This window comes from Ambystoma mexicanum, chromosome 3q (assembly GCF_040938575.1).
Source record: "Ambystoma mexicanum isolate Mex_15411 chromosome 3q, UKY_AmexF1_1, whole genome shotgun sequence".
Classification (NCBI taxonomy): Eukaryota; Metazoa; Chordata; class Amphibia; order Caudata; family Ambystomatidae; genus Ambystoma; species Ambystoma mexicanum.
In genome coordinates, this window is record NC_090926.1 from 593,943,413 (window position 1) to 593,960,951 (window position 17,539).

The following is a 17,539-nucleotide window of genomic DNA, read 5'->3' on the forward strand; positions in this document are numbered from 1 at the left end:
CCACGACCATCCCCCAAGACAGAAGGTACACTTGTTGGAGCACCAGAAAATCCTTCTCGAGGAGATCGCCATTCTACTTGCAAAGTACGCCATAGAACTCGACCCGGGCAACCAGGTAAACAGGGGTATTTATTCAACCTACTTCCTTGTGCCAAAACAAGATCTTACAATGCACCCAGCATTAGATTTGCCCTCTGCAAACAAGTATGTCAAGCCACAAAAATTCTGCATGACTACACTCCAAGAGGTAATCCCCTACTAATAAAGGGGAATTACATGGCAACATTGGATATGAAAGATGCCTCATTTCATATTTCAATGTTCCCAGCGCACCACCGAAGATTCTTGCGTTTCAAAATGGACAATCAGCACTACCAGTTCAAGGTGCTGCCCTTCGGTATAGCCTCGGCTCCAAGGGTATTCACCAAGGTACTGACGGTGATGACGGCGCACCTACGCAGGGAGGCAATCCCAGTGCACCCTTACCTGGACGACTGGCTCATCACAGGGGGAAACCCCCTTAATTTGCAGAATAAACATTCAAGGAAAAATCGACCTCCTCTTCCAATTGGGCTTCTCAATCAATGAGAAGAAAATCAAGCCTGGTGCCAAGCACCTCAAAACAGTTCCTACGTGCTGTCCTAAACACCCAAGAGGGGTTGGTCTTTCCATCAGAGGAAAGAATTCGGAATCTGTTGCTGCAAATTCCTCAATATCAGGCCGGTCGCCAAATAAGGGTGCGCAAAGCGATGCGTTTGCTAGGCATTTACCTGGTTCCCCACGCGCACCTGCACATGCGACCCATGCAGGAATGGTTGGCGAAACAGTGGTCTCAAGCAAGTGGTCAATGGGACGATCTAGTGGTCGTTTCCCCAACACTAGTACAGAGTCTTCACTGGTGGACAAGAAAGAATATTACGAATGGGAAACCCTTCTACGATCCAGAGATACAGGCCGTTGTCACAACAGACGCCTGCTTAGCAGGGTGGGGAGCCAACTACCTGCACCATACAGCTCAGGGTCTCTGGTCTCACACAGTGGCGCAGAACCACATCAATCTGCTAGAAATTCTAGCAGTCTTCAGAGCTCTTTGGGCATTCAAACCCCTCCTATCCAACTTGTCAGTGCAGATCCTAACAGACAGCACAACGTCGATGTTTTACTTAAACAAACAAGTGGGCACTCGTTTGCCAAATCTGTCCAAGCTTGCCCAGAGAATTTGGAGATGGACACTCAAACAGAAGATTTACCTATCATCCCAACATGTTCCAGGGGATCTCAACTTGCTAGCAGATGCTCTGAGCAGGGATCCGCTTCCAGAAGAACACGGAAGAACACGAGTGGACATTACACGAAGAAGTCGTAGGAGACCTCGTCTCTCAGTGGGGTTTCCCCACAATAGACCTATTTGCCACAAGCGAAAATAGGCAATGCCCAGACTGCGCATCCAAGTTCCACCAGCCAGGCACCAAGGGGACCACCCTATGGATGAATTGGTCAGGGATGCTTGCCTACGCTTTTCCACCAACCCCTCTGATGAGTAAAGTGGGCAACACGATCCACAGGGAATCGATGACGCTCATCCTAGTTGCTCCTATGTGGGCGAGACAACCATGGTACCCACACCTATGCAATTTGGCGGTGTGCGACCCCATCAAACTCCCATGCCGGTACAACCTACTCCCCTAGCACGAGGGCCTAATTGTGCATCCTCAGCTCAACTCAATGAACTTGCCAGCATGGCTCCTGAAGTCATAGAGTTCGGACATCTCAATTTACCACAGAGATGTTTGGATATCTTGAAAGAGTCAAGAAAACCTAACACAAGGCACTGTTACTATGACAAATGGAAACAATTCGTTATTTGGTGCCAGAATAAGCAAATCAACCCAGTTGATTGTACTCCTTCTAATGTCGTCACCTGTATGCACCACCTATTGGATGCAGGGTTAGTGTTTAACTCACTTAAAGTGCACCTGGCAGCTTTATCAGCCTACACCACTTCCTATAACAAGGTGTCATGATGGAAAGTGCCAGTTGTCAAAGCATCAGTTGTCAAAGCATTTATGGAAGGGGTAAAGCCTCCACCCTCCAATTTCTAACCCACCACCAGATAGGGACCTTAATGTGGTACTTGCTAAACTCATGGGACCCCCCTTTGAGCACATGCACAAATCTAGTCTCAAACACTTGACTTATAAAACTGCCTTCTTAGTAGCCATCACATCCATAAGAAGGGTCAGTGAAATTCAAGCTCTGTCAGTGCAGGATCCTTTCTTTACTGTTCATAAAGATAAACTGGTTTTATGCACTCGCCCTAGGTTCTCACCTAAGTTAATTTCCAAATTCCATGTTAACCAGTCCATTGAGCTACCAGCCTTCTTCCAGGAACCCAAAAGCTCTGCTGAGTTGAAACTCCAAACACTAGATGTGAGGAGGGTGGTCCGCTACTATGTAGACAAGACCAGGCCGCTAAGAAAGACAGATCAACTGTTTGTCTCCATAGCTCCAGGCAAAGAGGGAGATTGCGTCTCTAAGAATGCCATCTCTAAGTGGATAGTCAGATGTATCCAACTGTGCTATTCCCTTTCAAATAGAACACTGCCTTTTACGCTGAGGGCCCAATCTACAAGAGGTACTGGCGCCACTCTGGCTTTCATTGCAAATGTACCCCTTGACACCATTTGCAAAGCAGCTGCATGGAGCTTCATTTACACCTATAATCAGCACTAATGCATTGACACTCATTCCAAGACAGATACTCAAGTGGGACAAGCAGTTCTAAGACATTTTTTCGCTCATGACCCTTCTCACATCCCACCTCCTTCTTCTAACACTGCTGGCTAATCTATGCGCAGCATGTGATCTAAGCAGATTCCACAAGCCTCAGAAGGGATACATTACTCACTGTAATCGTATTTCTGATGCTTGTATCTGCTTAGATTCACATGCGCCCGCCCTTCCTCTCCTCTGGGAGAAGGCGCATAGATGCTTGTAGTCTTATCTATCTTATCTGCTTGGATACTCTTTACTCACGCTACTCCTCATGCTAACTCATGTCAGAAAAAATACAATCTGAGGGTCCTGCACGCGTGGTACAGTGAACGTCACACTAGGGATAGTATTACTGGCACGCCCTACTTCGATGCCCTTTTCGAGTTTCGAAAAACAAACTGTAATACTCCTCAGCTTCCACTAGATGTCGGCCTATGCACAGCATGTGAATCTAAGTAGACACAAGCATCAGAAATATGATTACAGTGAGTAATGTATCCCATATATATTCAATGAAAAAACGTTGTTAAAGGGACGTTATGGTTACAAGTAAAACCAAAAAACCTCAGAAATTCGCCAGTTGTGGTAAGCTAAGCAACCATAACTCGCGCCACCACCGTGCACTGCTAAGACTAACAACCAGGACATCAAAGATGACATCACAAATGTCAATGATGACATCACTGATGACATCTCATATCTGGGCCACTTGTTTTTGTTTACCGACATGATTAGGCTAGTTTTTTGTTTTTACTGATAATGAGAATTGCCAAAGTCTAAAAGGTGCTATATATCTACACATTAACCTTTTTATATGTTCTTAAAGTACTTTCCTTAGGGTTTGGTCTCAGCTCATGGTGCACATACATAGGACAATAAGCAGGTCTCAAACACACAATTTATTTGTATACATGAAGATACACTTTAACGTTATTAGCATTTTCTGGTGATGCTGTTTCTTTCTTCCTTACTTTAGTTTCGCTGTATGTGCCTCTGATTTGTATGCATTGTGGGTCTTCATATCTATTGTTTGTACTACCACAAGTGTGTAGTAAGTCTTGACTTGTTAGCTAGTTATTACATGTTTAACATTATTCGTAATTCTGATAAGGTAGCATTCATTATTTTACTATCCAAAATTACAAGATTATAAATATTGTACTTCTGTGATGCATACTGCAGCCATTGCCTATGTGTATGTATGATTAAGTTTCTGTATTAACAACAACACTCCTATATAATGTTTTGTTCAGATGGGTACATTCTTTAATAGATTAAGTAGTTCATGATAGGTCTCCCGATCACCCCTGACATCTTGTTGCCAACATTATAAACACAACCACTTGTAGGGACTTTTCATCAAAATTAAATTCATATGTGATGTCATCAATGACATTTGTGATGTCATCCGTGAACAAAAAGCAAGTCAATAATATATAAATGACAAAATATCAAATGCATACATACCACATTAAATCATGTCATCACAGAAGCATTGTTCTGTTTTGTTTCTATCACCTCATGATTTAATGTGGTATGCATGCATTTATTATGTTTTTCACCTTAAAGCTCTGCTATTGCCCGCCTTCTAGCATCATTTGCAACACTTTTATACAATTTTTGCAACTTTTTCCATTGTTTTTGCATCTGTTGACATTCGCAAATGTCTGACGTCATCACAGACCTTCCGGGCAGTGTCACGTTGCACACTCGTGCGCAGCATGATGTCGTGCTCGCAAACACGTCTGCATTTTGTGATCGGGTCCGTGCTTCGTGGACAGTTCAGAACTGCACTTTCTACTGATCTAGGAACTTTCAAGCTCAAAATTCTCCCCTGCACAGATACTAGACCTATTCTCACTCATTATCCATTAACAATGTAGAACCCAACATACTTGGAGGAATATTAGCAAAAATGCTATTTATCTTAAAAATGGCATCAACTATTGCCATCCCTCGTCCCCAAGAGCCACCACCACCACCACCTGCTGGAAGACCTACACAACAAAAAAAGTGCAGTAGTTCCAAAGACAATGAAGAGGAGCAAGAAGATGAGGTAGAGGAAGTGCTTATCTCTAGTACCAAGAGAGAATCATGGGTGTGGCAGTTGTTTATCACTGTTGGGAATGTACCAAAGGCTAAAGCTACCAAAGTGAAATGCACTGTACTCAGTCGCGAACTACCTGGACAGTACTCCTATGGGACCACCTCCATGTATCGCCACACTCAATCCAACCACTGCAATGCTCTCAGAAAGGTTGTTCCTTTCTTAGCAAGTAGTAGGCTGTCTTCCTCCACCTCATCTTCCTCAACCAGTACTGTAACCACACAGCCTACTTCTGTGAGACACATAATCCCACCACCTACCTTGCAAGCAATTAAAAAGGCTGTTGATCCATATCTTTCGAAGACGACAGTCCTATGTATATACTGCAACACACCACTCTGCAGGGGGGAGCAATTTGGAAGTGCCTTTGAAGCTGTAATCAAGGAGCATGAGAAACACTGCCCTCTACCTTAGATGTAACACACGTGCAACATCTTTCCCTGTCCACCTGCCCCTCCAAATTAGTGCTTGGTGCCTCTTTCCTCATTTCCCTCCCCACCTTACGTTCTAACCTCTCCTGCAACAACAAAAAAGTTCATTTAGGAACCACCTTTCACAGTTAAAAAATAGAACTAACAAAAGAAATGTTTTAGATTCCATCTACTTTACATTTCTCAGTAAGGTACATGGACTCAATAAGATTTTCAAACATTTCCATTAGCATTTTGTGTTATGCTAATGGGAAAAATGTGGCGTTCATTCCGACTTCATGGGACTGGAACAGGGCATGATAGCACGCCAGCCCAAGTTATTGGCCCAAGCAAAGCAAGTGCGCATAACAAAAGCTCTGTACAGTTATCCCCTGTCCCAGTCCCTGCAATGAGGGATGAAGGCCATTAGCACCACGGGTTGCAAAGCGGTAACCCGGGGTGCTAATAAAAAAGGATTTTTCTTCCTACACCGGGATGTACAGAGTCCCTCTTCCCTTTCCCTTTGCAGAAGGCGAAGAGAAAACTCTGACCATATTACCACAAGCACATTTTTTGTTCCCCTTCAAACCTATCCCAATTTCGAAAAACTACCACATAGCCAGCGCCTGGTGGACATGGCCACTTTATCCCCATAGGTTGTCCCTCTTGGTCATGGCCAGTAGCCAGATTGTCTGGGTCATGAACTTATGCCATGACCTAGACAATCTGGCCACAGGCTATACCTCTGTCACCAAAGGCATATCACTATTTGTTGTACCTACATTATGACACATTTGCAAAACCATGCTTTCATGACCTTGCCAATGCTCCTTACACAGGTTTGCTGGAAAACTGCCCATGTTTTATTTTTTCAAAAGTGTCAAAATGTAAGTACATAAAATAATCATATAACTTAGCCTCCACTTGACAAAATCCATTCAGACTTTGCACAAACATTCAAGGTTGGGTCTCTAATCTTTCTGAAAACCTTTGTCCACAGTCGTCAAACAGCAACAAAGTGATAAGTAATCTAGAAATGTTGAGACCCCCCCTCTAATTTAGCCCCCTCTTCACAAAATCCCCCCAATCTTTTCAAAAACATTTATATCTAGATCTAAAATCTGTTTGCAAACCTTTGTGCAGATTCGTCAAATAGCACCATTTTTCTAAGGCTTTACAATGTTTTAAACCCCCCCTCTAATTTTGCCTCCTCTTGACAAAATCCCACCACACTTTGCAAAAATATTTATATCTAGATCTGAAATCTTTTTGCAAACTTCTGTGCAGAGTTGTCAAATGGCACCACATTTATAAGCCTTTACAATATGTTGGGACCCCCCCTAAATTGGGAGCCCTTCTGCTTTACTGATGGGTGGGACATCCCATGCCTGATCTGGAGGTATGAAAACCTCTGCTTCTCCCCCACTCCAAAGTCCTTCTTACACTGCTCAAACTTTTTCACTTCGCTCCCCACTAGCATATCCCACAGCATCCTGCAGCCCCCAGAAAACCATGGATCAAAGCTCGGCTCGTACGTGGCCGGTGGAGTGAATTGCGGGTTACCATGAAGGGGTGAGTACGGAGAAGGGAAGGAGGTGATCCTGGCTCTCACGATGGCTTGATCCCATACATCTCCTGTCGTTGATGTGCTGCTAGATAGTAGACTCGGAGGTCCAGTTCCCCTACTCCCCCTCTGTCCGGCAAAGCTTTCATAATGGATGCCGCCACCCTCGGGTGCTTTCGGTTCCATACGAACCGACAAGTTATTTTTTGCAGAGCTCTGAAGAAAGATGTAGGGACTCGAACAGGTAAGGCTGCAAAATGATACAGGAGGAGAGGAAGGATTGCCATCTTTAAAGTGTTGATTCCACCCACCACGAAATCTCAAGGGGGCCCCAGTCCACCAGCTTCGATTTCACCTTCTGAAGGAGCGGGGGGTAATTTGCTGTATATAATTGCTCAACCGTCTTGGTCAGATGGATCCCCAGATACTTCAGCGAGGAGTCAACCCATCTATAATTATAAGCCTTCCTGAGGTCTTGGGTTGCGGATGATGACAAGGTAAGGGGAAGCGCTTCAGACTTATGGAAATTGATTTTTAGGCCAGCTATTTGACCAAATCTGTTCAGCTCTCTTCCCACCGCCTGCAACAAGGTGATCGGGTAGGTCAATGACAAGATCATATCATCAGTAAAAGCTGCGATTTTATGAATCTCGCCCCCAAACAGGATTCCCTTGATATCATCATCCTCTCTCACCGTCTCCAAAAACGGTTCCAGGTGGAGGGCATAAAGGAGCGGCGACATCGGGCAGCCCTGCTTGGTACCGCTTCCCACCCGTATCGGGACAGAGAATTTGCCATTTATTGCCAGTTGTTTAACTGGGTTTTGGTAGTTTTCCCTTACCCGTGTGATAAAACCCGGGCCAAATCCCATTCGACCCAAGACCACAAACAAGAAGCCCCACTCAACCCGATCGAAAGCCTTCTCGGCGTCAATCGCCAGAAGAAGGGCCGGGATATCCTTTTTCTGGGACTTTTCAACCAGGTGTGTCAGTCGTCTGACATTATCTGAGGGTTGTCTGCCTTTTATAAACCCCGACTGGTCGCTATGAATTGGTTTGGGGAGGATGGATTTGAGGCGATTGGCCAGGATTTTAGCATGAATTTTGGCGTCCACGTTTATTAAAGCAATTGGACGGTAGGACGCACAGTCAGTCGGATCTTTGCCCTGTTTATGTATTAAGATTTCCTTGGCCTCATTCATAGAATTGGGGAGATTTCCCGTGGACCCTATGCAGTTAAATAGTTTAGTAAGTATGGGAATCAGGATTTCTTTATGGGTCTTGTAAAATTCAGAGACATACCCATCTGGGCCCGAGGCTTTACCAGAGAGAATGTTGTTAATAACTCTCCTCACCTCATCCGCGGTAATCCCGACTTCCAGCGCGTCCCTATCGTCTTGCGATATCCGTCGAACGCCAACATCAAGTAGATAAGCTTCCTGGTCTGTGCTTTTGAGGTAACGTGAACTATAAAGGGCAGCATAGAATGTGGTCAATTCACCCTCAATGTCGGAGTTTGACGTGAGCAAGACTCCTCCCTCACCCTTTATTTTATTATCCCTTTATTCACCCTTTGTCGCTGCCGGTGAAGGTTTCGTTCAGCTGCTCTTGTTTGTATGAGGTTCAGCTGACCTTGCACTGCCCTGTATTCCTTTTTGGTGGCAGCCGGCAATCTAGAGCCCATGCGAGCCATAACCTCCTTAAGTCTTGCTTCCAGTTGTAGTTCCTCCAACCTTAGTTCCCTTTCCCTTCTGGCTTTGATTGCAATGATCCTTCCCCTAATTGTGGCCTTAAGGGAGTCCCACCATATCTGAGGGGTTGTGTCCTCCCACTTATTGTGGTTAGAGTAATCACCTAGCTCCTGCTCTATCTCCCTAACCAGGACCAGGTCCCTGAACAGCAAGGCTGGGTATCTCAATTTCCAAATGGCCGGGGGACCCCTGGGTACCGCCATTAAGAGTGTGAGTGGAGCGTCATCACCCAATGTGATTGCTCCCATCTCCAGTGCTGTCGCCCTTCCCAACAGTGGTTTTGAAATCCACACGTAGTGTATCCGCGAGTGCGACCTATGCGCATGCGAATAGAAGGTGTACCCCTTTGCCTGCCCATAGAGTTCTCGCCAAGTGTCCACCAGGGCCAAATCGCGCCTTTTCCTCACCAGATCCCCTGACGGTCCCCCCTGATTCTCCCACGATGAGGAGCTCCTGTCTATGGAAGGGTCCCAAGGTATGTTGAAGTCCCCCATTAAGAGAATGTTCCCCCCAGCGAAATTCCCTAAACGTGTGAGGGATTTTTGTATAAAGGCGTCTGGAGCCTGATTGGGTGCATAAAGAGTTGCCACTGTGAAGACCTCCCCCTTTCCCTCAAGTAACACCGCCAGATACCGTCCTTGGCTATCCCTCTGCATGTCTCTAATAGACATACCTGACCCGTCCCGTAACGCAATTAATCCCCCGCCCCCTTTTGCATGCTTGTGTGGCCTGAATCAGTCGAGAGTATCCCCAGAATCTAATCCTGTGGGAATCCTTTGTGTGCACATGGGTCTCTTGCAGAGCCACTACCTGGGGTTGTTCCCTCTTGAGAAATCTCTCCACCTTTCTCCTCTTAACCTGGGAACTGAGGCCATTCACATTTAGGGAAAGAAACTTTAAGACTTGTGAGCTAGCCATATGCCCGTTTCATGTGGACCTTATTAACCATAGAGGACCCTCTGAGCCGTTCCTCATTTGTTGATCGCAGCATGCTCTCCTACCAAGGGTGCACATTCAGGTCGCCCAGCCCTGAACCCTGGATTTAAAGCCCCTCCCACCCCCCCACACCTCCAACCCCCACATCTCCCCCCTCTGAGCAAGATCGACTGGCCCTCAGCCCCTCTCGTGGGTTTTCCACGAGAGCCAATCCCAATATCAAAACCGGAAACTTCCAACGCAGGAAAACCCTTTACCATTCCAAGACTCCCGTCCTCCCCCTTCCGCCGACCTGCAACCCTTTACAACCCTAAAGAACAGCCCATCAACAACAACTGAACAGCTTTCGCTAGCGCCCTCCCTGGGCTCTAATCTAAGACTTAACACAGCCAAGGAGTGTCTTATGTAGCTGTTGGAGGACTACTCTGCCCCGACGAACAAAATAGGGCTCCGTTGGTGACGGGCTTCCCGGGAGCTGAGTCCGTAGCTCTCTTGCATCCTCTCCTGTGCTTGGTTGTAGGCCATTCCCATGGCTTGCGTGTAGCCGGTAGCACCTCCGCCCCCACCAATGGGGGTGAGGCCTGCTCCTTCAGGCCCAACAAGGCCAGCCCCTGGTCGCAAGTCGTGATCTTGTGATGAGAACCTTGCCAGATGAATGACAAACCAAAGGGGTAGGCCCATCTGTATCAAATTTGCTGGGATCTAAGGAAGGACAGGACCGGACCCATCCGTTGCCTCTTTATTAGCGTGATCCTCACCAGGTCTTGGTACAGCGATATTTCCTGGCCATTGTAAGTGATGTGAGTAGCCCTTCTCGCTTCCTCCATAACCTTCTCCTTCATTGCATAGCTATGGAAGGCCACCAACACATCTCGCGGCCTGTATCCCGGCTCCAACCTACGCGGACCCACCCTGTGGACTCTGTCGAACTGCATTTCTGAGCCCAAATTAGATTCCAGCAGGTCCACAAATATTGCTTCCAGCACTGGGCCCAACTCCTGATCCTGAATATCTCCTGGCAGCGATTTAACTCTGATGTTCGCTCTTCTTGACCTATTCTCTAGATCTTCTGCTTGTAACTCCAGGTTTTGTGTAGCTACAGCCAGGGTCTCCAACAAGTTGTCCACTTTTCTTGCGTCCTCCGTCAGTTCTTGTATGGCCCGCTCATTAATGTCCACTCTCTCCTCGACTTTATTCACATCCCTTTTAAGTTCCCTTAGGCTTTCGGCCAGATCCTCTCGCAGCTTGTCCATTTGCTGTTGCCCAGCTGCCGTGATCTTCTCCACCAATTCACCCATAAACTGTGAAAGCATTGCTTGAGTTATCGGCTTGTCTTGAACCTCGAGGGACAGCCCGGAGGCGTTCTCAGGTGAGTCCTGGGCCGACTCTTGAGCCTCAGCCGTCTCCACCTCTTTAGACCAGAATTTCGTGAGAGGGCCTTCTGTAGCTTTTTTGGGGGTTTTCCCCTGGGGTGGGCAGTCTTTTCCCTTATTTCTTGACATGACTGATCGAAGTGACTGCACCCCCCTATCCCCAAAAAACAGGTAGCTGGTTTGACGTCGCGAAGATAGCTTCCGGGCAGAGGCGATGTGGGTGGGGGTGGTAGGTCCGGCCGCCAACTCAGCCAGGGCGCGGCCCAAAGCAAAGGCGCTGGTTCCAGCCGGGGCCAGGTTGTAACCCCCGTACTCCAGTCTAATCGATTGCTTGCCCGCGGAGCCCAGCTATTCTAGTGGGGGACCCCCGGTCCAGAGCTCAATCAATGGCCGCCGACGCTCTCAGGGCCAGCGATCCCCGGATGCCTTCCCCCGATCCAGAGGCCAGCCTGGCCCTTCTGCGCTATGCATTTGGGGAAGCGCCTCCAACCTCAGGCCCCAGAGACTCCAAGCCCCCGCTGTTCAGGACTCCCAGAAGGAACGTAACGCTCAGCCTCCTCCTGCGGACCTTGCAGCGGCTCCTCAACAGTCCCTCGGCCCCTCTCCGTACCTTCAGAGTTGGTCATCCACGGGGGGGCAGTGAAAGTCTGCCTCAGCCCCCCCAGGCCTCGGGGGGAGGCAGAACACAGTGAGTCCACGGCCAGAGCACTTCCGTACCCTGGACAGATTTACACCAAATGTACAAAAGCACGCTTTTGGGATCAACACGCCGCTCCTGCCAGATATATGGTGCAAATCCATCTAGCGGTTCGGGCTGTAGACGCGAGCAACGTTTTTTTTCTATTGCATCTATGGAAAAACACACACATTTTGGGTCCCTCCCCATAACTTTGCCCCCCCCCCTTGACAAAACCTCACCAGACTTCGCAGGATCAGTCTGACTGGGCCATGTACTTTTTATGAAAGGTTTTGTGAGGATTCATTTGGGGGGGTGGGGGGGAATTATAAGCCTTCCAGAAATTGCTATTCCTATGGGTTGAGCAACTGAACCATTACCACAGGGCCGCTACTGTAGGCCCTGTAATAAATAAATAAATATATATATATATATATATATATATATATACACACATATATATATATTCTTGAGTATTAGACATTTAGAAACGTTTTTTAAATCTTGCTTATGGAAGTCAGTATTTTAATGATCTGTTTTTTTTAAAGATTTGCATTTTACCCTGAAATGTTTACTCTTCTACTGAGTTTGTCCTAGTTTAGGAAATTGTTTCTTGTAGTTTTTATAATGTTATTGTGGCTTCCTTTTATCCGATTTCACTGTATATGTTCTTTTTGAATAGGGCTCAGATGCATTTTGTGCCTTGTACATGATTTTTCAAACATTTAATAAACACCATTGCACATTTTCGCCCATTTTGAACAATTCTACAGTAGATTAGTTTTGTAACATTGGTCTCTGAATAATTACTCCACCCAATACACGTTTTTGTTTGCATTCTTTCATCCCAGCATGCATTATTACAACCTAAACTAAATTAAAGGAAGAAAGAAACAGATTCACCAGAAAATGCTAATAACATTAAAATGTATCTTCATATATACAAATAAATTGTGTGTTTGAGACCTGCTTATTGTCCCATGTATGTGCAATGTTTTGTATAGCAACATCCCATCCCTGGGTGAATTTTTTTATTTTAATCAATCTACCTTTCAAACTAAACCTATTGATAACAGGCAGGCTACTTGACATCTCAGCACTCTTGTTCTACTTATTTGGTCTGAACTCACTGTTGGTGCCCAATTATTAGGCCTCTGCATTTATGTGGCGACACAGACCATTTGCCAGATGTATGATATGTTCAACATTTAAAACATGTGAGGGAACAAGCACTGCCAAAGCCAATAGGTTCAGAAGGAGGCCTTTAGGGAGCCAGGGCAACTAAAGTCAAAGTTCTAATGCTCCTCTTCTTAGAAAAATGTTCTTAAATAGTTAGTGTTCAAAAGAGAAATTACAACAACTCAAGAGGAGTCACCTTTAGAAAGCACAAGCTGTAAGGCCAATGCAGGTAAGTTGAGGTCAACTTAGAGTAGGGTTAAATCACACTCCCAAACATAGGAAGCACCCCAAATGGCAAAGCATAAAGTACCCCAAGGCCCACAATACCTTCTAAATGAAGAAGTTGTTCCAGCTGGTTGCCTTCACGATGCAATGCAGTAGACCCTTGTTCCGGGTCCTTGTTTGTGGTGATGAAAGGGAGGACGTCTGGCAGGCTCCTCCCTTTCATCACTGCACTGGAGAGAGAGGGACTTGGCAGCAATGGATTTCCCTCACTTCAGCAGCTCTTTGTGGTTTTGGTGCCTTTTTCTTAGCGCCAAAAAAGAACAAAAAGCTCTGGTTTGGATTTCCTTGATCCCTCAGTCCTGGACTCTGGTGAGGGGACTCTGGGTGTCGATTTCTTGCTTCTGTAGGGTCTTATGGATGCCCACAAAGATCTGGCCGGATTCAGAATTCGGAAGACAATACACTCACAGGTGGTTGAGCTACCCGATGTATTGGGCTTCTGCGGCCTTGGAAAGTCGCAGCAAGTCAGGGGTTATGCCACAATAGAGTTTGTCTCGAAGCTAGTTGGTCCCACCAGCCTAAGGAAGGAAGTCATCCTTTACGGGTCTTACCTGTAGATTCGAAAAGGAGGTCAACACAGCTGTAAGGCTTCACCGGGCACTTCGCGGCCCAGGAAGGTGCTGCTGGCGTCTTCTCTCGTCTTCTGATTTGGATGTTGTCCTCCAGTGGTCGACTCTGCACTTAGTCCCAAAAACCTTGTTTTTTATGCAGGTTCCCGTTCATTCACAGCCCTAGGCTGTCAATCACACAGCAGGGTGGCTGTCCTGAAGGACAGCCAGCCGTCAATTGCAATTGGTTTCATCAGGCACACCTAGAGACAAAGGACAGGGAGGTTTCGGGACCCTCTCTTACTTCCTGCTTTTCCAGACACACCGGAGACTGGTCGGGCGACAGGGCTGAAGCCCGCCAACGGCAAAATACACATAGGACTCAAACATGATGCAAACAACAGAGTAAAAGCCCAGAAGAAACTAACTAACAAGAAATAGCGAAAAAAGAAGACAGGGGCCATTTTGAGAAAATGGTCACCCTTGTGTGCAGCACTGCACCTGAGATATCAGCCTGCAGATAAATGTCACTAAGTATTAAAAAAGAAACCACTGCCACCAGCCATTCAAATGAGTTAGTGTAACAAAATGTTACATGGGGAATGGGTTAAAGGAATTATTATGTAACCCCCAGCACTCCACATATAGTTGTGTGTGCTGGACGCATAAAGTAAAGGTAAGAAATACAGGGGTCATTTTAAATTCTTGGGAACAGTAGTTCACCCAAGAGAATGTAGTTAAACATTTAGAGAAGTCCAAGGGACTCCTCAGTGACACTGCACAAAAGGTGCTGTGTGTCACAGTGCAAAAGCAGATGCCTATGGAGTTTACCAGACTCCATACTACATTAAGGAACATAGAACATCATAGAAAAACACTTGAGTGAGTGAGAAAAAGGTCCCACTCACGCGGGAGTAAAAATTAAAACAAAGCAATAGAGCTGGGGGTCTCTAAGGTTAAAGGGAATTGGCACAGAAATGAAAATTCTCCCTAACACAGACACTGTAGAATTGTCCTCCATAACTCTACGCTGGGTTGACATGCATTGAAGCCATCTCTGACACAAACTCTCTCCCGTATCTTACCATCTCCCTCTCCCAATACCTATAAGCAAATACATATAAGCCCGAAATCGAGTATGACCGAAGAGAAAAACACAAACAAAATCTGAGGACGCTCTTTCTTCCCACCCACTTGGCCGTTTCTATGCGCCTCACCTTGCAACTCCCTAACATATGTTTTTCTACATGCTTCCTTACTGCCGGGGGGGGGCATTCCCCTCAGTTAAGGTCACCGTTCCACTACTTAAACCGAAACTATTGCATTACAGTACAGATAGGGAGAAATGCCAATGAGGGACACACAGCTTGTAGGTGTTGTTTGGGTATTTGCCCGCCCATTGACTTGCCATGATTATTCTAATCCCTCTGGTTATTGCCACCCAGTTCCTGACCCTCCCTGCCCAAAACACCTCCTCATGAAAACTCTTTCAACTCCCTTTAATCAAGCCTTACCATCACACGTTGTGTTCCGGTGCCTGCCAGTATTTTTTCGAAACAGTCTTCTGAGAGTTAATGACTTAGATCTGTAAACACACTACTGGTGAAATAAAAATGTCTAAACCAGGACTGCCTTCAGCCATTCGATTTATAAGCACTATGTGTGTCCTATACTAAAGTCCTGTTAAAAACAAGCATTGGTAAAACCAACAGTTTTGGCTTGTGTGTAAGTATTAGGCATTTGCCAGGCACTGCTATTAGATACCCAAGTACTCGCACCATTTTACACCTGCTACCATCAACAGCCAGTTACCACCACTATGACAGTGGCTGGCGAGTGCCTTTGCCATGCCTACACAAAAAAACAAACTGGTGAGATTGCCATTGCTGGTTTTATTTTACCTCTGCTGATCGGCCACTGTTCTACTATCACTCACTTTAGCGGTACTCACCCTCATCTCACACCCAATGTACAGTAGGCTCCCATCTCTTACCTAAAGGGATTTCATCTCCTGTCCCTCACCTTGAGGCAATTGACCTATTTTCACTGTCACTTACCTCTATTTCGTTTGAGGGATACTAAGCAACCCTTTGTCATTCACCCAAGGAACGCTTACCTCATGTTTCTACCCCGAGCAGCACAAACCTTCTGCCACTCACAAGAGAGGCATAGACGTCCCACCACTCTGATCCCTGTTAATCACAAGAGAGCAACTCACTTTCTTTCACTCATCATATGAGGGACACTCAATCCTGGCATTGACCTGAGTGGCACTGATCTCTTGTCATTTATCTCAAGGGAACTGAATTCTTGTTGCTCACCCAAGGGTCAGTCGACTGGACATTCGCCAACTCCTCACCCATTTGCAGGGGCACTGGCCGGAGGCTATATTCCTGTCACTCACCTGAGGGACAGCTAACCACTAGCACTGACCTGAGGGGCACTCAGTCTCTTTAGCTCACCCAAGTACCCCTCCCCTTTGTCCCTCTCCAACTACTCACCTGAGGGAACAGGGAAACACTTTTCATACCCAATAACTCACCCATAGCTCTCAACCATTTGTGTTGCAAAGGCGTGTGAAATCACCCGATTTTGTTTTTGGCGGGTGAGACGCCCATTGAAATGAATGGGAGTGCTGGAGGCTTGGCGGGTGAGTCAGCCTTTTACAAGGCGGGTGACACCCGCCAAAAGCGTGTGAGTTGAGAGCTATGACTCACCTGAGGGACACTCATACTCAGTAACTCACCTGAGGGATGGCGGACGCGGGAACTTGGCTCAAGTTCTTGTTCATGCAGGTCACGAAAGACTTCAAGTTGTCGCAGATGCAGAAGCGAGGGCAGGTGGCACCAGAGACTGGGGTCCCCCAGAAGACAGCAAGCAGCAGGGTGGCCAGGAGGTACTGCATGCTGGAGCTGCAGGGGAGACAGGAAAGTCACTGCGATGGCCCTATATGAAAGCACCTCAGTCCTGACACAGAGCACCCCTTCCATTACTGCAATCAAGAAAAACTTGTGTGCAGGCGTGTTGTAAATGACATATCATACCAAGAAACCACTCTGACAGGGCAACTCAATCAATCTACATCCGGCTGTCCCAGCACTGGTAGACAGACACAGCCCTGAAAATTTCCCTCAGTGCTACGTTGCCCCCTCCCTTGGTAATTCCATCCTGAAACCCATTTACAGCTCTTGGGGTGGGACCGAGCCCGATTTGCATATGGATTTTCCCCTTCTCTAATGGTTTGGTAGGCTGTAACTCGGGTGCGAAAATGAGCTAAAAACATGGTGCCGGTGCGCTGCCATTTTGGACATTCACTTCCAAACCACAATGAAAGTCTACATTTCTGTGGTCTCAGTTAGACAGCAGACATGAATTCTGCAACGATTGCAATATTATATCATGAAACAGAGGAGCTCACTATGAAGGACGAGCCGAGAAGGGAGTCAGAGATGTGCAGGTGCAATGATAAGGGGTGCTGGGAAAGAGCGTGCATAAGACAACTTGGGTTTTTCCACTACTGTCTGGATTTTTTGCCTCCCATGCTTGCTGTCTGTCCTTCGGCCGTGGACAGTCTGCAACCCATGAGGAGTGGGGATTTGTCTCCCATAAGAAGAGAGGTATACTGATGAGGATTCAGATACTCTTGGAACCTCAGGCGATGAAGTCTCGCTGAGAGGGAGGACGCTCCGCTCCAGGCCCTGTTATTACTTGTGATCTCTCTGCCTACCTGCCTTGGGACTGGGTAGTGTCGGTATTTGTATTTGTGTTTATTTGTAGAGCGCACCGAGCCCTGTCGTTTTGGCTGAGATTACGTTTTCTTCTACAACCGCACTAACGGTGATGTAGACCCTTTGTAACTATCTTTGTCTATGTGTTTATGTATATCCAATTGCATTTATTCCAATAGTTATTCGTATGCTTATATTCTGTGTGTAA

The 17,539-nt window shown here is 46.5% G+C and overlaps 1 protein-coding gene across 3 annotated transcripts in view; it reads right to left on the reverse strand.

The window, feature by feature from the left end:
- CHADL (chondroadherin like) overlaps nucleotides 1–17,539 on the reverse strand; it is a 372,075-nt gene that overhangs the window by 23,027 nt on the left and 331,509 nt on the right. For all 3 annotated transcript variants that reach the window (XM_069654439.1, XM_069654438.1, XM_069654440.1), the window contains exon 2: nucleotides 16,350–16,515. In XM_069654439.1, coding sequence (XP_069510540.1) covers nucleotides 16,350–16,515 — 166 coding nt within the window. The remainder of the gene's footprint in view (nucleotides 1–16,349; nucleotides 16,516–17,539) is intronic.